The sequence below is a fragment of the Synchiropus splendidus genome, chromosome 4 (assembly GCF_027744825.2).
Source record: "Synchiropus splendidus isolate RoL2022-P1 chromosome 4, RoL_Sspl_1.0, whole genome shotgun sequence".
Classification (NCBI taxonomy): domain Eukaryota; kingdom Metazoa; phylum Chordata; class Actinopteri; order Syngnathiformes; family Callionymidae; genus Synchiropus; species Synchiropus splendidus.
The window spans coordinates 31573623-31595425 of record NC_071337.1 but is presented as its reverse complement, the minus strand read 5'-3'; the positions used below and the strand labels follow the sequence as shown (position 1 = coordinate 31595425).

Below are 21803 nucleotides of genomic sequence, written 5' to 3'. Positions count from 1 at the left end.
TGATGCACAACTTCACAGGGAGAGTGAAGAACGTGTTTACCATGCTCACACGAGCATCCACACATAGTCAGGGGCGACACTGGGGACCAGTTAGCTTTCCATGTTAAGCTTTTTCCATCACGTCTGCTGCTTAAATTCCGAGGAAATTGTATTTGAGAGATGGTGTAAAGTTAGACACAGGACCAAAAAAGACATTACTCCGAGGTAGTGAGAACTGAGGGGTGTAATAGTGCGAACAGATGTGACCTATATGATTGACTCTCTGCACCTTCAGCCTGGTTCTCAGCAGGGGTTCCGTTTTGGCTGTGCTCATCTTGAATCTCCTTATGACTCAAGTTGATATTTAGTCCCAGTCAATCTCCGGTCTCACCTTTTAGCTAAGAAAAGAGAAAGAGATCCGGGGACACTATGGCGAGAATGACCACTGAAACCGAAGAAGTGTGTGAAGCGTGTAACTATCAGAAACAGTCGGCCTACAGAAAAAAAAAATAGATTGCTTTAACAGGTTTGTAGTAACATCTACTGAAAATACAGAGCAGGTTCTGTTCTCAAATTGACTTGCCATCTGGCACGTGGCGCAATTGGGGCAGGTTGCAACCACGTTGAAAACCAGTAGATTCTTTTGTTTTGACATGTTTTAAATCTGTCCATCCATCAGCTGCTGAGTTTCCTGTAGGTGAAGGCTGGAAAAGCAATCTTCAGTACTGGATGGAGGGACTTTGGTACATAAATTAACTGGATAAAGCCAGACAAATATGAAATGTATTGAACTGGTTTATGATTTGTTGCCAGTCCAAGTGACGGACTGGTGAGCTGTCCATGGCGTCCTCTAACTCTTGCCCTGTGGAGCTGGCGTAAGGTCCAGCCCCCTTTCACCCAGTAAATAGTGAATACAGAGTAAATATATGAATGCTTACCTTGAGTTTTCTTACAAGGGAGAGCGTGGTGTGGAGGGATCACCTGGGACACCTGGACTGCCTGGAAAAGAAGTAAGTTTCCAACAAACTCTTCATCTCTTGTCTTGTCTTGTAAATACTAAACTTTGCCAATTTATTTTAGGGTTTGCGAGGTCTGGCTGGTGCACCTGGGGCCAGTGGGATTAAAGGTGATAAGGTATGTCAGTCTGAGTCATGAGCATTTGAAAGCCAGTGTCAGAGGTCTGCATACACCCTTGTGAGGACTCTGTCTGAGAAAATGAAGTGTTCATTTGTTTGTTGACAAGTGATTTGATCAGACGACCTGTTCTTGCACGCATTATCACACACATACACTCATGCACACGCTCACACACAGGTTTGTCATACCATCTTTGTGGGGACTGCTCACTGACACAATGCTATCCCCAGCCTCTCATCCTTAAATGACCCATCCAAAACAAATGGCTAAACTTCACCAGGACTCAATCTTAAATCAAATTAGAATGACCTTGTTCTGAGTTTTCATCCTCAAATTCAGGGTTATGGGGTCCAGCAAGGAGGTCCTTTCCCCAATATGGGTATTCACTAGGATAGATATGCATAAACACATGCACACTCACACATGTAATTCATAACCGTGATTGTGTATCTTGGTGTTTATTTAAGCCTGTTTTTAATGTTACAGGGGGAGAGAGGTGTTCCAGGGTTACCTGGCGATGTGGTAAGGACTCATTTAAATATTCCACATTTTGATTCCAAATCCCTTTAAACATTTTTGCAATGACAATTTCCATATACCTGGATTTGGCAATAACAGAATCTATCATTTTTATTTCTCAAATGAAATGAACAAATGAATGAACATAGTCCAGGAAAACTTTCAGTACTGGTTCCAAATGGGTCATTTGGTTATACAAGCACTTCTCTGTTCCCCTTTGCTGTCGCATCACCTCCACTTGTGTGCGCCACAGGAGCTCTGCATCACTACTGCCACCTGCTGTCCAATTTGTTATTAGTGGTTTTTTTTTTTTTTTTTTTTTTTGGTTTTAATTATGTTTATGTCATCATTGTTGATCTCTGTTTGTTTCAAACCGATTATCCATGGATTTGCATTATGAGATTTTCCTTGAAAAGTATATATATTGTTTCTTTGATTGTGCTTGTTTGAAAACATCTTTTGATGAGATTAAAATATTGATGAAATCATTCCAGGTTCAGAAAGAGGGGCTGAGGGGAGAAAAGGTAGATTTCATATCTAAAGAGCATTTTACTGTAAATATGTGCCAGTGTCTTCGACGATAACAGACTGACTGGTTTGAACTAATTCAGGGGGATGCTGGAGCCCCTGGGCCTCCAGGAGTGGATGGACCACCTGGACCTGCTGTAAGAATCATCCTCAAAGTGTCACAAATGCCTGTGCTGTGCTTCGGATGAAAATGCTGACCCTGCTCTATTTGCTCACTAGGGTCCTCCAGGTCTGCAAGGGATGCCCGGAGAGCCAGGAGAGTTTGGCCAAAGGGTAACATGATAATATGCTATTCAAATTCAACAGAATATTATCCTGCTGCCACTCAGCAGTAAGCAGTAAGGTTGTTCATTTCACAAAATATATTGTATTCCAAACCATATTCAGTCACAGAAGTCCAATTATTCTATCTAAACTGAGAACGGCAACTTGAAATCATAAAATAAAAATGTTAATAGTCTCCTTTGTTGAGATCCCTGGTTGCATGTGCTAAAACACACGTATCTGCCAGAATTTAATGCAGAACCTTGAATCACAGGGGCTGTGTGTACAATTAGATTAGACTAGATTAGTTGATGTTTATTAGTCCCACAAATTCAGCCACAGCAACATTAAAGACCGTAACATGAAGCTGCCCCACATCATAATTTAAAAACAACAGATAATGTACGAGACAAATAAATAAAACCCATAATAATAATAATAATAATAATAACATTTACATGCCCCAAATTAGTTTTTCATTGCTTCGAAGGTTCTAACTGGGACATAAATATTGTTGTGTTCCACCAAGTCAAAGGTGTAGCGAAGATAGAAGAGAAAATGCTCGCTTAGTTAAATGTGTAGAAAGTCAAAGTGAACACCTCTCTTTGTGTGATGCTAATAGTTCTGCTTTGCTTTGGGTCCATCATCAAGAAAGACAGAATATATGCAATTAATAGGTCTTTTGTGACAAAAGTTTGATGGGAACCAAAACCAGAACTGTCCAGAAACATTGGGTGCATTTACAAATCTGTCAAATCAGCAAAATCATTTATGAAAAAAGAACTGAACCACACGAAGTGGTTCATTACAACAACAGTACAGTGTTTCAATCTTTATTTCTCAGGGGAAAAAGGGGGAAAGTGGTCTCCCTGGTGTAGACGGACTGCCTGGACCAGCTGTAAGTACAAGCGCTTACTACTCATCAGTGATTTTCCTGGCTAAACACACGTTGCTCCATAACACTTACTGCCACCTGTTGTCCGGTTGAGCTCATTGCAATCCATGATATTTATTATACAGCTAAAATAAATGTAGGGCAATAATTTGGGGTTAAAAGGGAAGTGTATGCGCTCTGCCCCTTGTGAAGCGTGCGTGTCGAATGACCACCATCTATTTGGCTTCTTAGGGTCCCCAGGGTCAACCAGGACCCCCCGGAAATCCAGGACTAACTGGTCCACCAGTAAGTAATGAATTAAGAATGATTCAATGGTCCTTAATCTGCCTGCTAACAATATACTCCATCACTGTGAAGGGTTTACCTGGTGAAATTGGATTTTCTGGCAAACCAGGAGAATCTGGAAAACCTGTAAGTAGACCTGAGTGCAGAGGTCAGACAGTATGAAAATTGTTCCCTTGATTTTATATATTTTTTCCTCAAAAGGGCCTCCCTGGTAAAGATGGTCTGGACGGCCTTCCTGGGAACGATGGCTCAACGGTCAGTATGAGTAATATATTAACCATTGAAATGTATTTTTCTCTATAGTCCAGTCAGAGGTGAAGAAGCTGGTGCAGGCAGGATGGAATAATTGTAGAAAAGTGTCGGGTGTGACAAAAGGGTGTTGGCAAGGATGAAAGGGAAGGTGTACAAAACTGTGGTCAGGCCAACAATATTGTATGGTTTGGAAACAGTGGCACTGAGGAAAAGACAGGAGGCAGAGCTGGAGGTTCTCTCTCGGAGTTACCAGGATGGATAGAATCAGGACGCAGTATATCATGTCAGGTGTTTAGGAGACAAAGTCAGAGAGGCTAGATGGAGATGGTTTGGACATGTACAGACGAGAGAGAGCCAGTACATTGGTAGGAAGATGTTGAAGTTGGAACTGCCAGGCAGAAGGTGGAGAGGAAGGTCAAAGAAGATTTATGCACATGGTGAAGGAGCACATGAGGTCTGTAGGTCTGAGAGAAGAGGACGCAGAGGAGAGGGTGAGATGGACGAGGATGATCCGCTGTGGCCACCCCTGAAGGGAGAAACCATAAGAGAAAGAAGAAGAAGGAGAAGTCCAGTCAGACATTCTCATGGTCCACCTCCTGTATACTACGGGACCAGGTCATGGGCAGCCAAACATTTTAACTTCTGTACTGCTTCACAATCACAGTTATTGGTTGCACGCAGACTGCATGACCAAGAGAAATACATAATACAAGAACACCAACAATTTCAGTTTAACTTTTTCTTCCTTAATTAATTTTGTACCATTAAGTGAAAAACAGCTCTTTTCCATTATCTATCTGTATAACTTACACTCTAAAAGGTTGTTTGAAATCAAATAAAAACCCTATCATTTTGGAAATTAATTTCAGAAAAACGTAATAAAACATTAAAGATAAGCGCAATTGAAATAATAAATCTTTACATATTCCACTAGCGTACTTTATAATACATCGATAGCTAAATGTTTTTTTTTTTTCAAAGGGACCGAGAGGAGAGCGTGGGACAGATGGCTTCCCAGGCAAACCAGGACCCAAGGTACTGTGCTTTATCTCAACACCATGCAAACATTGGCAAACTCTGTGTGTTTGTTGCTTCTGCAAATTTGACACTTTCTTCTCTGAAGGGTGATGACGGGCCTCCAGGACCCAGAGGACCTCCTGGAGAGCGGGTGAGGTCACCACTCTGCTGCGTCTGCTGCTGCAAAATGGTGTGAAGTGAGTGAGAACTAAGTGTATGATTCTTTTGGCAGGGAGAGAATGGCCTACCTGGTCAACCTGGTGCTGATGGATCCAGAGGAGAAAGAGGAGTTCCTGTGAGTCCCATTTCAGGGTTTTGTTTGATTCATGCAACTAAACACGATGAATTGAAAAAATGTAGGAGCGAAATCATATATAGCTTTTATATACCTTCTATACTATTACTACTATTATATATGATACGAACAGCTCCATTCAGAACTCCCCGCCCCTAAAATAAAGAGACTATTGAGGGGACAACTTTATAACGCACAGCATATAATACCAATTGATAAAATAAGTCATTTGGCTGTCATGTGACTGTGGTGAAGAAATGTGCCGGTTTTGTCCATTTGCATGAGATGATGGGTTAGCAACTCCAGAACATGGCTAATGCAGTCTTGGTCATCATCCTATCAGATTTAAGGAATTTTTGTGAGCCACACTGCTGTCAGGTGATTAAAGCATTGTACAATGAATTAATATTACTCTGAAATGAATTATAATCGAATTAATCTCTTACTTAATTTCAATACAAAATCCTTTCAACGTGTGGTATGTTCATTAATTATTATATTTTTAGGTATCATTACAAAATATTATTGTGGCAGAATAACAGACGTATGCAATACAATAATTAAATAAAGCCTGATAAAGTTCTCTATTTTATTTGACTAACTTGAACAGAGGCTAGTGGTTAGCACTCTCGCCCTGCTGCAAAGATTGCACCACATTTCTTGCATGGAGTTTGCATGTTCTCCCTGTGAGCACATTTCTCCGGGTTCTCCGGTTTCCTCCCACAGCCCAAAGACATGCTCACTAGGTTAATTGGACACTCTAAAATTGCCCCTAGGTGTGTGCGTGCATGTGTGTCCTGCGATGTTCGTGCCTCTCGCCCAATGACCGCTGGACAGGCTCCAGCTCCCCGCAACCCTGAACAGGACTAAGCGGTGGTTAACTGACAATGTATGTCTGTGACTTGAACATGAACATATACCTCAGGGTTGGAGCGCCTGTTTATAAAGAAATGTGCCATGACACCTGCTCTCACAGCATTTTTATTGTTTGTGTTTACTTTGCTACTTCGCAATGGTCATGAAGTTGTGCATAACGTGTCAGGGATGGATTCATTTCTTCTGAGGTTAAACTTCTTTCATGTCTTGGAATGAATGAGCAACTCTTTCTGGACACCCAAACCACTTCTGCAGCCTGAATCCATCGAAGCCGGACCTATGCCCTGCTCCTCTCTTGAAGAGACACACTGTGTGACCTCAGCTGACAGATTATAAGTGAAGAAAGGAATAGACACAGCATCCGTGATCATCACCATCCACCATAAAGGCCCAGCTGACCAAACCTTAATGAGTGTTGGATTATAGTGTGTTGTGTACAGCGTGGGTATCTTGGTAATCTCTCATCCTGGTTTTGGTCACAGGGGGAACGAGGACCTGAAGGTCCATTTGGACCAAAAGGAGAGAAAGGCGACAAGGTAATGACAATAAATCAAGAAATCATTGAGCTGGTGTCTTGGTGTTTGTGGTTTAAACATCCTGACTCAGCAGAGTCATGGTAACGCTCTGGTTAATATGCAGAGGGTGATGTGGAAACTGTCTCTTTACACAGGGTGACGTGGGAGCCAGGGGACCTCCCGGTGCTCCAGGGAATGTAAGTGACTTATCTGTGTCTGTTGGAGGAAAAGTGAACGTGCAATGACATCAGCGAGCACATGGGAGCAAGAAAAGACGAATAAAAATCATGTGGCCAACCATGGTTGGACCAACGTTTGCAAGAGATAGAATCACCAACAGTGTTTTAGCATTGAACCGATTTTAAGTATTGATTTGTGTACTATATCTGAATATTCAAGACTTTTCCATGAATCATACATTATGAAAAAACATCTTTTACTGGACCACATGAGTTGAGTATTAAGAAAGTATCTTGTGTTGCTTTACAGGTTGCAAATGTCATTCCAGAGCCGGGTGAACCTGTGAGTAGATCCTCTCATTCGTTTTTTGCTTCATTTAGTCCATTAAAGGTCTTCTATATTTACACCTGCACCATGTTTGCCCTCGCTGTAGGGAACTCCTGGAGAGAAGGGAGAGAAGGGAGATCAAGGCAAACCGGGAGATATTGTGAGATCATATTTTTTTACTTTGACACCAGTTGTCATGTGTGAGTGCTCCCACTAGATGTCAGTACAAACCTATTTGTAGAAAAAAAAGAGCATAGCCTCAGTGCATGTACATTCAGGCCGAGGTGCATGGAGAACTACAGTGTGTTCAGTCATTTGTCAAACGTAATATATTTCACCCAATAGGGACCTCGAGGATTACCTGGCGAGCAAGGCTTTAAGGGCACACCTGGTGTAGCGGTGAGATACTGCTTCTATTTCTCTATGCTCATAAGATTCAAGAAGATATTGAATATTGTGTTTCTTCAATTTGATGGGTTTACTCTAGGGTCCCAAAGGAGACACTGGACCCACCGGAGAGACTGGTCGTGTTGGGGATCCAGTAAGTTCGTTTGATATATATATATACATATATATCGTATATATTGTATATATATGATATATATATACGATATGTATGTGTTGTGCAAAGAGTGATGGCTGTCTTTTCAACAGGGTCCACCGGGCATTGACGGGCCTCCAGGTCCTCGTGGACTCCCTGGGAATGTAGTAGGTATTTTTTAATAGATTATTAAGGTGCTCAATAGCGGAACTATAACTGAAGTCTGTGCTTGTGGGAACAACATCAGAACATGAGATACCAGAGAGGATCTTTCATCAAGTATTTGCAGTGTGTCTGGGCAATTTATAAAGAATAAAAGGGACGTTTTAGCTCGGGCTGCCATTTTTTTTAACGTCAGTTCACCTCGCTGAAGTTAACTCAGGATTAGTGGCAAGGAAGATATTATCAATCCAAGAGTGGCCAATAACATATACATTGTTATGTTTTAAGCATGTATTTGAGCCCTTAAGGACCCTGTGAGGTTATTCAAAAGAATGTTGTTGACAGCATCTGTTATGTTGGGTTGTTGGATTAAACAAAGGTTTGCATGAGGAAGGCCTTATTGGCCACTCTGCTGTTAATAACATCTTCCCTTGAGTTACATTTAGAGCAGATTGATTATCTCTGGAGTCCATACTGAGGAGGATGGTGAGGTCAAATATTGGAACCATATGAAACTAGACAAAGTCTGATAAAACCTTGTATTATATTATATCCATGTCCTAATTATGAGAGGTCTTTGTTTGTAAACCTTAATGTAAACCTCATTAAAAAAGTCTTTCAAGATGATGAAAAAAAAGAAGCACACATACACACATGTCATGTTATGTTTTGTGGGGACGTTTGTTTGACTGTCCTCTCACTCTAAGCCTAACCATCCAAAACACATTGCTAACCTTCACCAAGACTCGAAACCAAACTTGAACCTAATTATAATGGCCTTGTTAATTTGATGTTTGAATCCTCAAATTGAGGCTTAAATTGGTCTAAACAAGAATAGATAAACCCATCCCACACAGGCTCACACACAAAGACCAAACATATTTTTTGGCTCTTAGTAAAGACACTTGCTCATGAAGTTGCCACACAAAGAAATGTGGTTTTTGATTTGGGTTAAACCCCACTCCAGAGTGCTGGCTCAGCATATTCTGGGAAAATTGGGAAATTTTGAAAATATATTGCAGTGTGCACTGGCATACACCATTCATACACCATCATCATTTGGTACACCCAGTGTTTTGCAGATTCCTGTTTTCATATACACAAAAGACGTTTCAGGGGCCCGTGCATTCAGGGGACCGTTTTTCAGAGTTGCACCACTAGCAGCAGAAGACAGTGGTCATTGTCATGATATTCTGGCTACATTCTTAATACATTAGTGCGAGCAAATTGACTCTCCTCCACCACAGTTGTCGGAGGCTACTATACCTGCTATAATGCAGGGCACCTGGGATTGGGTAGAAATATGTTTCCGTGTGAAAGAAAGTCTCTCTAAGCAGCTAATTACTGGCATTTTATTTGAATGGATTCATCACTTTTATCCCAAACTAATGAATCTCTTAAAGTCCCAGCCCTAGTTTTGTTATTTTTCATTTTACTGCTAATAATTGACGTATCATCTTGTATCTTCTAGGGCATCCCCGGGATCATTGGACCTCCAGGCCCAGCAGGACAGAGAGGAGAGAAGGTCACTTCCACACATCTGTTTCACAATGATAAGAGTTGAAATTTTAAGATAGGATCTTTAGCATTAATGCGTATTTGCACCTGCAGAAGTATGCTTTTGTGTGTGCCACTGGTGGGAACATTTTGTAATTCATCTTTGTCTTCCACAAAAATGTCCTTCTATTTCAGGGTGATCCAGGAAAACCAGGACAGACTGGTCCCGCCGGCCCAGTAGGAGAGCCAGGATTGATTGGACCCCCAGGACCCACTGGAAAGGGGAAAGATGGCCAAACAGTAAGACACGTATTCAGCCTGTTTTTATCTTCTAAAAATGTCAATCAGTATTTGAAAGCAGAATAATTACCATGCGTGTAGCAAACATGCTTACTTGCTTATTCATTTTAGAACAATTGCACATTACAAGAGAATTGATCATGAGCTACACAATGAAATATAAGAAGGAAACAAGAAAAGTATTATTTCAGCAGAACTTATGAATAAACCTAGAAATATTGAAATGTATATATAAATATGTATTCATTTACATATACATGATGCAATCTAATAAAAAAAAAAAAAAAAAAAAATATATATATATATATATATATATATATATATATATATATATATATATATATATATATAAAAAATGTGTTATTAGATTAAATATTAAATAATATATTAATACATAACAAACTAATGTCCAAATAAAAAAAGAAAAAAAAATCAGTTTGATTGAAAACATGATTGGGAACATGTTGGTAAATATAATTACTTTTGTCATGAGGCCAAGAACATTTTTTCTTTGTTTTGCCTAAACAAAAATAAATATGTAAGTGAAGTCTATATCAAGATGATGTATTATATATGTACTATTTCATTATGAATTTTTAAATTGTTATTAAAATTATTCAATTGTGACTTCACAATTTACATAAAGTAAAATGTAAAAAGAGATTATAGATGTGTCTTCTAAATATTATGTTCCTTTAATGTATTGCATATTACTATTGTTAATAAATAGATACAATTCATGCAGATTTGCTGATTGTTCGTGCACACTTGAAATATTACCAATGCAGTGCAGTGGTTTCAGTCTTTCAAAAGGCATAAGTTTTGAATGAACAAGTGTTTATTCCAATCTTCTCCAATAAATTGTAATTATTATGAACACTGTCATCTAATAATAAGTACACTCTCATTAATATGTAATTTGGGGTGTATGCATGCAATGTTTGTGGAGGAAAACATAACATGGCAAATGTTTTTGTACCTATCCACCATGTGCACATGCCGATGCTTTGGATATGTTGTTGTTCATGTTGCGCACGTCTGAGAGCAGAAATTCAAATGAGACGACAGCATTTCTCCAAACATTGTTACGTCATTACGTCATATTAAGTGTATAATGTGCTCTAACTTAAATCATGTTGTTTCTTCAAAAACATTTTCGTGCTCCAAATTCTGCGATGTTGAATCCTTCAAATAGATACACTGCACGCTCGATCAATGTTGACCACAGGATACCACAGTTGCTGATGTAGCCTCAGTGTCTCACACGTGCTCACCACCACACCCAACTGCAAACACATTCTGATGGGAATAAAGTGGCATATGAGTCAGCACATTTTTACACAACAGCTCAACATGTTCATCATCTTTCACCTCAAACATGTGGCCACCCCGCTGACTCCACTGGAACAAACAGGAAAAACATTGTTAAGACATATCACATTAAAAACAACACAGGAGCAGACAGGCTGAGCAGATCTGGCTCACAGCAGTTTCAGGGACTTTTACGGCTTCCAGGTGCAGGCCTGAGGTTTCCACTGCAGCCTAATGTGTTCATCAACAACACAACTTCTGGCAATTATTCCACAGAACCTCCATTCAACGGTTTGCCAGAAAACTGCTCCAATATAACATCCGTTGTGTCTTTCCCAGGGGGAACCTGGACCTCAGGGTATTCAAGGGCCCTCGGGGCCAAAGGTAATGTGTTTTTTAAATATTTAGTGTGCAAAAATCCAACTTATACCAAGCAAAAATACTGCACATATTGTTCTCCATCTGATCTGTGAGATGAGTCCATCGTGTCTGGTCACGTGGTGATTCATTCCTTGTGTTTTATTAAATCAGGGACCCCCAGGCTCACAAGGGGATCCTGGCCTCCCTGGTGACAGAGGACCTGCAGGAGAAGGCAAAGTAGGACCTCAGGTATGGGCTTTCATGCAATGAGAAATGCAGAAGTGCCATGCAATTATGTGTGTTTTGTAAAAAATACTTTAACAATTATTGTGTAAAAATGGAGCAGTATTCTGTCGGTAACCCCAGGAATCTTTTTCAGCAGAGCGTGAAAATATCATCTACAAAATAAATCCAATCGAAATTGTATTTGTTTTCAGGGCGCACCGGGAAAGGATGGAGAGCCTGGTGCTGTGGTAATTATCATTCTTGCCTTCATGGATGTAGGTGTAACCAACCACCTCCTTAAATACCTGTTCAAATACTTTTCAGGGCTTGAGGGGTCCAGCTGGAGTCGCTGGACCACAGGGTCCAGCAGGGCATAATGTAAGCTGCCAAAGACGCAGATGAGTATACATTAGAACACTTTGAGCATAGAAACTGTAATATTAATGACAAACAATAAACCCTAGAAATGTTAAATACATATGATGATAAATGCATGGGGGTGACATTGTAGAGGAGTAAGCTGGAGTGAAAAGAGGTGCCACCATATTTGTCTTTGAAGGCCACAAATCAATGATAGGTTTCTTTGAATCCAGGGTCTCCCAGGACGGCCAGGAGAGAAGGGATCACCAGGAGAGCCGGTAAGTAGTTGCACCACTTTTTCTTCATGCCTTTGTGTATTTGCTAAGTTTGGTATTTTTGTGGCTGCTGAGAGGCTCAAAGAAATCCATATCATGCAAAACATATGTTTATAATTAATGTATTTTTGTTGCCAACGGTTGTAGATTTAAACAAACCAAACATACACATACATACTTGTATTGCTATCCTTTTGGGGAGATTGTGAGGTTTCTCAGCCTTTCTAAACCTAACCATCCAAAACTAATGACTCTGCACCAAACTCAAAGTTATTTTGAAATCTAAATTGAGGCTTAACGTCGTGGGGTCCAGCCAAATGTCCTCGCAAAGTCATACATTTTTTTTTGCCAAGAATTGGTTCTCACAAAGTAATATAAACAAGCCCCTTTACCCCCATAAACACTGCTACAACACCTGCTTAGTTGTGAGGTTTAAACATAACCTGTTTTCCCAAACTCAAATGCAACATGTGCAGGGGCGTGAACCACATTTTTTTATTCTCTCAGGGAAAAGGAGTGGACCTCTCTGACCTGGATCTCAAGGTAGATGCCGCCATGGACTCAGATTTATACACAGAGGTTGTGATTTACCTTGATTCTTTTTCTTTAGAACGTGTGCTCAGACTGCCCTGCTGGACCACCTGGGCCACCTGGGCTTCCAGGAATCCCAGGAGATAAAGGCCACCAAGGACTTCCAGGGAAAAATGGTCAAGACGGCTACCAAGTAGGTTTAAATTGTCAACTAGGTTATGTTACTATCATATACCTTTATGCTGATTATTTATGCCAATCTTCTCACTGAAAGCTCGTGTTATCACAGTGCTGCCACGAAGGAAGGCACGAGGTCAAAACTGTGCATGGTTTCTCATCAACCTCAGCTGCAGTGATAGATGAAGTCCTGTCCGCATCATTAGCCTGGCCTGCTGCAGCTGCGGCAGGGGACTGTTTAAAGCGCTCTGTTCTTTTGCCACAGTAGGAACTAATGGTCTGATGTGTCGTTACAGGGCCCTCCGGGACCCACGGGTCCTCCAGGGTCCCCTGGAGCTGACGGAGCCAAGGCAAGTGTGAACTCCAATTGCACCAGTTATTCTTGTGTCCCACAAGCAACACCAAACTCGCCTCCAAACTACACTTTTCAGACCAAACCAAACACTACTGACAACAGGGATTCTGTTATTATCATGCAGTAGTTAACAATCTCTGGTTGCTCTCAACACCCAGTGGTACAGTCGAAGTTACTTTGTCTGTAGTGCACTTTCTACAGTCAAGAATATGTAAACACATTTTTTCCCACTTTATCACAACACATTTATTTACCAAGCATGTTTTCATTTGTACAAAGCTATATCTGTCTTATACTGCTTGAATCCCAAAGCCTGAAGAGATGTCAGAGGAATAGTGCATGCAGGACAATTTCACATTCTTGTCTCCTGACATTTGTTGCCTCAGGGAATAAAGGGTGATAAAGGAACACCAGGGGCTGCTGGAGACAAAGGAGAGAAGGTATACGTCAAGGGCCTCATCAAGGGTCTCTTGTTTTTTTTTTCCATATTAAATTCCATAACCCTACTTGTACTTGAACAGGGTCACCCTGGTCCTCCTGGCCATCCGGGTCCTCCCGGACTAATGGGAACACCTGTAAGTTCTAGATGACACCATTAACCTGATCCAACATGTGCCAGAGGCCTAATCCAGTTTGATTCAAATACTTGTGATAAAACAGTATTACTTCTTGTCATCTCACGCTGTACTTTCTTCTACAGGGCAGTGACGGACAGCCTGGCACAGCTGGTCCCCCAGGACCTCCAGGGGAAAAGGTCAGTTCATAGAACATGAACCTTCTCTTTAGAAAAGGTGTTAAATCTGTGCCGTCATTAGACAATTTATAGCTTTCCCACATGTAGGTCAGCCAGCTAGCGCTGTAATAGTGGTCATTAATCATTTCATTTTCAACAGAGGTCTGTGTGCTCTATTTCCATCAGGGTAAAGAGGGTCTCAAAGGGATCCAAGGACCTCCCGGTCTTCCTGGCTTAATTGTAAGATGCCATCTGGTCGATATATAATTGTCCAAATATGACACACCAAAACACATTTCATTTACTTGGAAGGCAAACAATGATTTTGACTTATTTTCAGGGTCAGCCTGGTAAAATGGGAAAAGATGGACGACCAGGTGAAGCAGGAGAACGTGTAGGTGGAGAAACATCTCATCAAACACACCACAATACTTCTCATCATACGTCTCATGTTACTATTTTCAATTTTAAGGGTAAACAAGGTGAACCTGGGCCACCAGGAAACCCTGGAATGCGGGGCGTACCTGTAAGTATCCTCTCTCTGCATGAAACTACAAACTAGATTGAAAGCTTGAATTGGCGTTGATGTCCACCTCTGCAGGGCTTCAAAGGGCACAGAGGTGAACCTGGACCTCCGGGTGGAAAGGTGTGTATGAAATTTTCAAGTATACGGATTTGCCATGTAAAACAGGGTCTGAATGAATTGGGCATCTACCTTGTATGTTGCACTTTGTTCTCAACAGGGTGAAGATGGAAAGCCTGGAAGTGCTGGACGTGATGGCAAACCTGGAAAGGATGTATGTTTTGAAAACAAACTTCTTTAACATGCTCTAACATATTCATACTCAGATTAATGGGCTTGTTTCTATAGGGTGCCATGGGACCACCTGGTCCAGAGGGTCTTCTTGGAGCAAGAGGAGAACCAGTTAGTGATTCCGAAAGCACCACACCAGCAATTTCCTTGGTCCTCTCAAGTGTCGAGATCTTCTTCATCTTATCTTTCTCTCACTTGTCTTCTTTTAAAAGGGCAAACAAGGTGAACCGGGACCATCTGGAAAAGCAGGTCTTCCAGGAACACCAGTGAGTTCTCTGACTTATTATCTGTTTGGGCTGCTCAACTCATCCAGGGAATGTTGGGAATGGGTGCCATCATGTCAATGGATATGAATGTTCAAGCTTCAGTTTGTTGTGGGACTTGGAGGAAAAAACACATTGTGATATATGGACATGACCCAGATCGGTGTGTAAACGTTTAACATGTAACAAATCTGAGTCATTTCAGAGGACAACAGCAGTAGGGCAAATTATCGCTGCTGTTTTGCTCACCATATCCCCCACATGCTGGTGAGGCTGTGTATAAGGCAGATAAAGTTAGAGCTGCAGATTACTTATGTCAAAATCACATTCTCGCACAACATATTTTGAATGTTAACTGGATAATTTAATTTAGTTAATAATTTAGTACAATTCGACTGACCGCTGATCCCACCAAATTTTGTGGTGACCATCAGAGAAGATGCTGCAAACTAACACTCCATGCTAAGTAGACCCAGCAGATGCTACCCTACCAAGCAAAGGCTACACTATTTGACTTGCATAATGCTGACTGGAGGCAACAACAGGAGCAAAATCTGAAAATGACCCAGTCAACCCTGTCACACCACAAACCTGTCAGAATAGTAGAAATCATCTCATGAGAGCCACCTGTTGAACAGAATAGATGGGCCTCACCGTGGTTAAAACAATGGTGATTCTCAACAATGTGTCCACTGTGTAATGCTTCTAAGTAATGCCCTGTTCTGACGTAGAAGTGTTCTTTTGAACCAAGAAGCTTTCTCTATGACAGTGTATATGGTTCAATGCTGTTAACACAATGCCATTCTATAGCCACATTCAATGAATGGCCTATACAGGCTTCTGTAGATGGCAATTCTGACACTGCTTGTCCTTAGTACTGGAACGCCTCGGTTTGAGTAGACTCACACCCATGTCCTTGTGTTTATGCAGGGCCAGAGAGGGGCTCCTGGTGAGCCTGGGAACCCTGGACTTCCAGGCTTCAGTGGACCTAAAGGCCCTGCAGTAAGTGCTTGCTCCGCTCAATATCAATTACAGCACCTGTTGGACTGTGGTGATGAGCTTTCTCCTGAATTTTAGGGTCCACCCGGTCCAATCGGCCCTGAAGGAAAGCAGGTAAGCCACAGAAGTTTTTGATCAAAAACAAAAATGTTCTCAAAGTTACGACCATGTTGACATGTAACTGCATTTTAGGGAATGCCAGGCAGACTTGGTGATCGTGGCCTTAAAGGTGAAAAGGTAAGCATTCAGGGGATGCTTCTGTTTTGGCAAAGCACAACATGAACTTTTCAGACGCAAAGTCTCACTGTTTTTCTTCATGTAAACATATCACAACTATATATAAGTTGTTCATAATCATGACTATGTATTATGACTGTGTATCGCCATGCCCAAACTGGACTGTTTACAACCGAAAACTAGTAGGCTTTAAATGAAAACAAGCAACCATGCTTCTCTTGCAAATTCATTACGAAAAGTGTGTGTGGTATTTTAACTGGAATTATTACTTGATGTACCAGATCCGACTACCCAACATAATGACAAGGTTAAAGGGAGGTAAAGGGTCAAAGGTCTCTTTAGCCATCTCCCTCAGGAGAAATCTTGCTTGTAATACTTGGAACGTTGCGGTATTACAAGACTGAACAATGTTAACATTAAAAGGATGTGCGAAACACAATTCACTGTGTGCAAAGACACAAGCACATTAGTAAAAACATTTAAGGAACCCGTGCAACTCATTTGCTAACTTGATGGTAAAAGCAATTTTGAAGGTAATCTAGAACTTTTCAATGAAATCATTATAGCAGTTTTTGAAACACTCTGATTCAGAGAGATCCAGTCCAGAATGGACACACACGGGCCAAGTAAATTAAATTGTGTGTCTTCCACACGCATCAGAATGATGTATGTAGATGGCCACTCCACTCCAGTCTCTCTTCTCCTTGAATGAATTAACATGCATATGCTATGCCATTCTTCATTTCATTTTCAATCTCAACCAAAGTGGATGCATTGTGAAAGCAGGAGTTGATAGAAAAAAAACATCAGTATTGTAATTTAGAATGATCCTTTCATTTTTTTAAAAACCATTCTTTCAAAACCAGGGCGATACAGGTTTCAAGGGAGATAAAGGACATCCTGGAGAACCAGGAATGCCTGGAAACCCTGGGCCTCCTGGCAGGAAGGGCCACACCGGGATGATGGGTATGTCAGGGCCACCAGGAGAAATGGGTGCTCCTGGACCACAAGGGCAGTCTGGAAACCCTGGTCTTCCAGGCCCAAGAGTGAGTCACTTTTTCAGAGTTCAGTTCTTTGGAACCATTCAATATGATTCATTATCTTTATGTTTTTTTCAGGGTGAGTCTGTCTCAATGGAGCAGATGAGGCGTCTCATCCAAGAGGAGCTAGCAAAACAGTTGGATGGTGAGGTTACGTCACTGGTGACTGCTCTTCCTGATGAGTCTTTGCCAATGCTATGGTATGAATTCTGTTTTTCATAATAGGGAAGCTGGCTTATCTCATGGCTCAGATACAGCCTGCACACGTGAAGAGTACCGCAGGACGCCCTGGGCCTCCTGGGCCACCAGGAAAAGATGGAAGTCCAGGAAGACCAGGCGCCCCTGGAGAGCCTGGAATGCCTGGGCAAAATGGAGGGGAGGGGTCAAGAGGACCAATGGGACCTCAAGGTTAGATGCTTTGATCTATCTTCAGTCCTGTTCTTTGAATACCCTCAGTTTGTTTGGCTATGAAGGAAATCGGCATTCACACTGCAGACTGAGACTATTCAATCCAAAAATCCAGGATGTGAACGCAAGCCAACCGGGCTTTGATGCCAGACCTGACCCTGTGTGGAAAGGTAGCTTTTGTCACGGACACACAGTTGAGGTGTCATACGTTGCCCAAGGGCACCAGCCATAAAATGCAGGCAATGACGTGACCAGCAGAAGCAGTCACTTCCAATTTGCCAAGTTTCCTACTGGGCCTAAGAAGGAGGAGCAGAGAATGTGCAGCATTGGCAGAAATCCATTTTGTTTGTTCTGTGCAACATACCCCAGAAGCAATAAGTTACTGCACTGTTCTTATAATTCATTTTTATTCATTATATTTTGGACTAACCACACTCAAAATATGTTCGAAGCATTGGTTAGAAACCACTTAAATGAATGACAGATCCTTCAAAGCCGGCCTGCTACTGAATATCACCAAAATATTTATCAAGTTCCATTATCAACATTTCATATCATGGAATTTTTTGCTATTTGCTCACTGACAGACAGACAGATGGGCAGACAAATTGCACTGATGATGGGATTTGATGCATTTTTCTGTCTTCTGCAGGTGAAAAGGGAACAAAGGGTGACAAAGGAGAACCTGGAGTTGGTGAAAGAGGCGAGCCTGGGCCTCCTGGTCCAATTGGTGCGGCTCAACACCTTTTACTTTTATTCAGTAAAATGATCTCCTCTCACCATCTTCTTTGTGAACTCAGGTCCGGCTGGTCTGCCTGGTTATGGCAAAGATGGAAGCCCAGGACAAGCCGGAGCCCAAGGAGAACCTGGAAACCCTGGTCCACATGGCCAAACTGGCCCACCAGGACCTCCTGGCCAATGTGATCCATCACAGTGTGCCTACTACGCTAGCCTTGCACACAGACCCCACACCAAAAACGTCAAGGGGACCTAAGAACAATTGAAAAATCCCGAAGCAGTGTTTATGGACTTGTCAAGTAAATGAAGAACTTTTTTTTGGAGACATACCAGTTTGGAAGCTGAATGTGCTGCCAGTCAAAGTCTCTTATTTGTTATTTTTTTTATATGACGTTTGGAGGGACGGAACTCGAGTGAACTCTTCCAACTGTACAGTGAGGCGAAGAGGGCAGCTAAACACCTTCTCTGAGATGGTTCCTGAAGAATAAATATGTTGAGGTAACACAGATGCTATGTCTGTTTAGCATGCAGTATGAGCTACTGCTCAACGTACTCGTCTGCTTCTGGAACTGCAAAATATTTGTTTGTTTTGTCAGTTAAGAATGAACTATTGGTTGCCTTTTAGCTGTAAGAGTAGAGGATTGAATGAAGCTTTCCGATGAAAGATTAAGCCTGTAATCACTTTCCACCTCCTTTCTCATTGCCTTTGTGAATGTTTGGGAAAAGTAGGCAAAAGCTAATTGAATCTGGCTGTATTTAAAGTAACTATAAGATTAAATGGCTAAACTGAAAAGTATTTTTTTTCTCATCAAAGCAGCCTTTTGTTTGTTTTTGTTTTCTTCTTTATCTCTGCCACCTTCATTCTGCCTTGTCATTTAAAGTCCTTTTCAAACACAAGATCCAAAAACAAGAAAGTTAAGGCTCCTGCTCCTCAACAAAACATGCTGCTCTTGGGTATTCTCTTTAGACAATCCCAAGATCATCCTACCTCCTTTTTTTTTTAGTTATGTCATTGCCCGTAATCACTTTTATCTATGCAAGGTTGTAGTGACGAGAGTCAGGTTCGGAGGAGGAATTGGCTTCAGAGGGGCCTCACTGTCAGCCTGTGGTGAAGCTTCAACATGAGCAGGTTGTTCCTTCCCTGCTTTGTTATGTGGGGATGCTGGTGTATCTAACATCTTACCACCACTGCTGTGGCATACACTCATATGTTTCTGTAGAAATTCACTCACAAAGGCCTGCAATACATGAATGTTAGTCATGTGCCCTAACTGTGCACATATCTAAGATTTTTGAACGATTGCCTATCCTCAAAGAACAAAGATGGTAGAAGTAGTAGTACAGATCAATAAAACATAGCAGCAGCAGCAGATGGAAATGCAGTACAGTTCACACAAACATGCATGTATGAAGTAACAACTTTGCTCAGGGAGTAAGTTGGAGAGCAATAGTGGTAACAAAAGAGACATTGTCCACACCTGCTGGTGAGATATCGATCTCATCCAGCTGCAGTCGTGAGTTGCAAGATCAGTGGAGCAATGACAAGCCATTATTCCCAACCTTTCCTTTCAAACAGGATCAACGCAGATTGCAGATGTGCTCAATGATGTAGAACCAACACAAACGTGTTTTGATGCAGTACTCACACTCGAGTTTGTTTGATGCTGTTTTGTGCGATGCATTGGTGCTATTCATGATAAATTAATGTTGATGTGCAGTTACAATGATGTTTTGCCAAGACTTGTTCTTTGCTTTTAAATAAAAATGAAAATTATTGAAGTGATTTGTACACTCAAAGAGTCTGTTTTAGCTCTGGAATTCTCCAAATCCATGCCAATCTGGTCCAGCAAAGTCTGTGATCAAACAAAGGTTTAATAACAGTCCACTAAGACTTCATTTCATAGAAACAGGAAGAGAGGCCAGGCCACCATTAAGCTGCTCATTTAGTGGATATACAAGTACATGGCATAACCTGCTCAGACCATGGTGGTCTTCCAGGCTGCTTCCTGACACTTAGCAGCCAGCTCTAAGTACGTGGCCATTTGTGCTCAAAGGTGATCTCAACTTACACCAATATTTTCTGCAATAATAACAAAAATAACTTATTATTACATATGATTATATAAATGTATTTCTATTTTCAAACTCTGTAATATAATTTAGCCAATTTCACATGAGCTTACGCAACACAGTAGGAGGATGATGAACACACCTGCTGCTGAAAGTGACCAGAAGATTCCTTCAGAAGATTTTTGGATCCAGACAGTAATTCAGAGACCAAAATCTAATGATTTCCATCCAGAAAATCTAAACCCTTTCCTCCTCTTCTGAGTTATTATGATAACAGAGAGAAACAATGATCACAGGTAAGTGTAGTCGCTATGTGCTTCATAGGAAATGGATTTGTTAGAGGAATTTGAATGTATTTCAGCTGCTTTTTTTAAAGAATTACTTCTACTGAAGCTTAGTCAGGAAGTTTTGTTTGTAGTTTTTATGAACTTTCCCTGTAGTTCATGGTTCAAAGATGAAGAATTATGTAGTTTGAAATACATATTTCTCTGGAGACAGCTTACTGAATGGGCAGTCATTTATGGGGTTGGTGAGGTTTTTCAAGGACCACATTGACAAAACTCTTAAACCCTTTGCATTTCTACACAGGGTTCATTGGCTCCTAAAGAGTGTACTGCTCATAAGCTGTGCAGTTTACCAACTGAAACCGGATGCTATTTCAGCTGCTTTACGCTTGATATTCATTTATATTCACACAGTTTTTCTCTTGGTACAGCTCCTCATACCATTTCTACATACTTGAACATAACTTTCACCTTCACTGAATAAAAGAAAGAGGAGAAGAAAGGTTATGCTGTGAAGTTCCTGATTCAGCTCATAATAATAATTTGTAATTTATTATAGTGAATACACATAATTGCACTGCTTAATGGTGATACACATCCAGTGCGATCGCCACTCCATTGAAGTTTACAACACTTAACTTCATCATTCTACTACATGCACCAGATCAGAAGTATATAGTATATAAGAGTGTTCGAGATCAACAATTTGTGGTCTTGGAAAGTGCACTATTATTATCATTATTATTTTACATCTGCGAACAGGATGGCGTATTGGTGGGGGTCTTGAGGTGTTTTTGATGGGTTAAGTACCTCATCACTCTTCACGAAGACATGAATTAAAAAATATATATCTACATCTGATTTCATTAAATATGTTTGTTCTGTGCGTTGGGGTGACACAGAGCAATGCATCCATGTCGGGATTCCTCACAGGGGTCTGTTTTCTTCAATGTAGAACTTTTTCATCAATTTAAAAACAAAACAAAGAGATGCATTGATGGGAAACACAGATATCCTGTTATTTTATTTTTAACTCCTGTTCTTAATTGTTCCA

At 41.1% G+C, this 21803-nt stretch overlaps 1 protein-coding gene across 1 annotated transcript in view; it reads left to right on the top strand.

The window, feature by feature from the left end:
- col22a1 (collagen, type XXII, alpha 1) overlaps window positions 1-20077 on the top strand; it is a 40250-nt gene extending 20173 nt beyond the window's left edge. The window contains exons 18-65 of the mRNA XM_053862084.1: window positions 936-989; window positions 1060-1113; window positions 1603-1638; window positions 2130-2159; window positions 2247-2300; window positions 2383-2436; window positions 3272-3325; window positions 3554-3607; window positions 3680-3733; window positions 3809-3862; window positions 4841-4894; window positions 4983-5027; window positions 5109-5171; window positions 6530-6583; window positions 6718-6759; window positions 7052-7084; window positions 7176-7229; window positions 7415-7468; window positions 7557-7610; window positions 7724-7777; window positions 9244-9297; window positions 9465-9569; window positions 11220-11264; window positions 11412-11489; window positions 11678-11713; window positions 11790-11843; window positions 12059-12103; window positions 12608-12643; window positions 12711-12824; window positions 13105-13158; window positions 13550-13603; window positions 13685-13738; window positions 13864-13917; window positions 14083-14136; window positions 14237-14290; window positions 14369-14422; window positions 14498-14542; window positions 14640-14693; window positions 14768-14821; window positions 14923-14976; window positions 15904-15975; window positions 16051-16086; window positions 16165-16209; window positions 17076-17255; window positions 17328-17394; window positions 17475-17657; window positions 18310-18387; window positions 18458-20077. Of these exons, the coding sequence (XP_053718059.1) occupies window positions 936-989; window positions 1060-1113; window positions 1603-1638; window positions 2130-2159; window positions 2247-2300; window positions 2383-2436; window positions 3272-3325; window positions 3554-3607; window positions 3680-3733; window positions 3809-3862; window positions 4841-4894; window positions 4983-5027; window positions 5109-5171; window positions 6530-6583; window positions 6718-6759; window positions 7052-7084; window positions 7176-7229; window positions 7415-7468; window positions 7557-7610; window positions 7724-7777; window positions 9244-9297; window positions 9465-9569; window positions 11220-11264; window positions 11412-11489; window positions 11678-11713; window positions 11790-11843; window positions 12059-12103; window positions 12608-12643; window positions 12711-12824; window positions 13105-13158; window positions 13550-13603; window positions 13685-13738; window positions 13864-13917; window positions 14083-14136; window positions 14237-14290; window positions 14369-14422; window positions 14498-14542; window positions 14640-14693; window positions 14768-14821; window positions 14923-14976; window positions 15904-15975; window positions 16051-16086; window positions 16165-16209; window positions 17076-17255; window positions 17328-17394; window positions 17475-17657; window positions 18310-18387; window positions 18458-18651 (3012 nt within the window). The 3' untranslated portion in view covers window positions 18652-20077. The remainder of the gene's footprint in view (window positions 1-935; window positions 990-1059; window positions 1114-1602; window positions 1639-2129; window positions 2160-2246; window positions 2301-2382; window positions 2437-3271; window positions 3326-3553; window positions 3608-3679; window positions 3734-3808; window positions 3863-4840; window positions 4895-4982; window positions 5028-5108; window positions 5172-6529; window positions 6584-6717; window positions 6760-7051; window positions 7085-7175; window positions 7230-7414; window positions 7469-7556; window positions 7611-7723; window positions 7778-9243; window positions 9298-9464; window positions 9570-11219; window positions 11265-11411; window positions 11490-11677; window positions 11714-11789; window positions 11844-12058; window positions 12104-12607; window positions 12644-12710; window positions 12825-13104; window positions 13159-13549; window positions 13604-13684; window positions 13739-13863; window positions 13918-14082; window positions 14137-14236; window positions 14291-14368; window positions 14423-14497; window positions 14543-14639; window positions 14694-14767; window positions 14822-14922; window positions 14977-15903; window positions 15976-16050; window positions 16087-16164; window positions 16210-17075; window positions 17256-17327; window positions 17395-17474; window positions 17658-18309; window positions 18388-18457) is intronic.
- Window positions 20078-21803: the final 1726 nt, after the last annotated feature.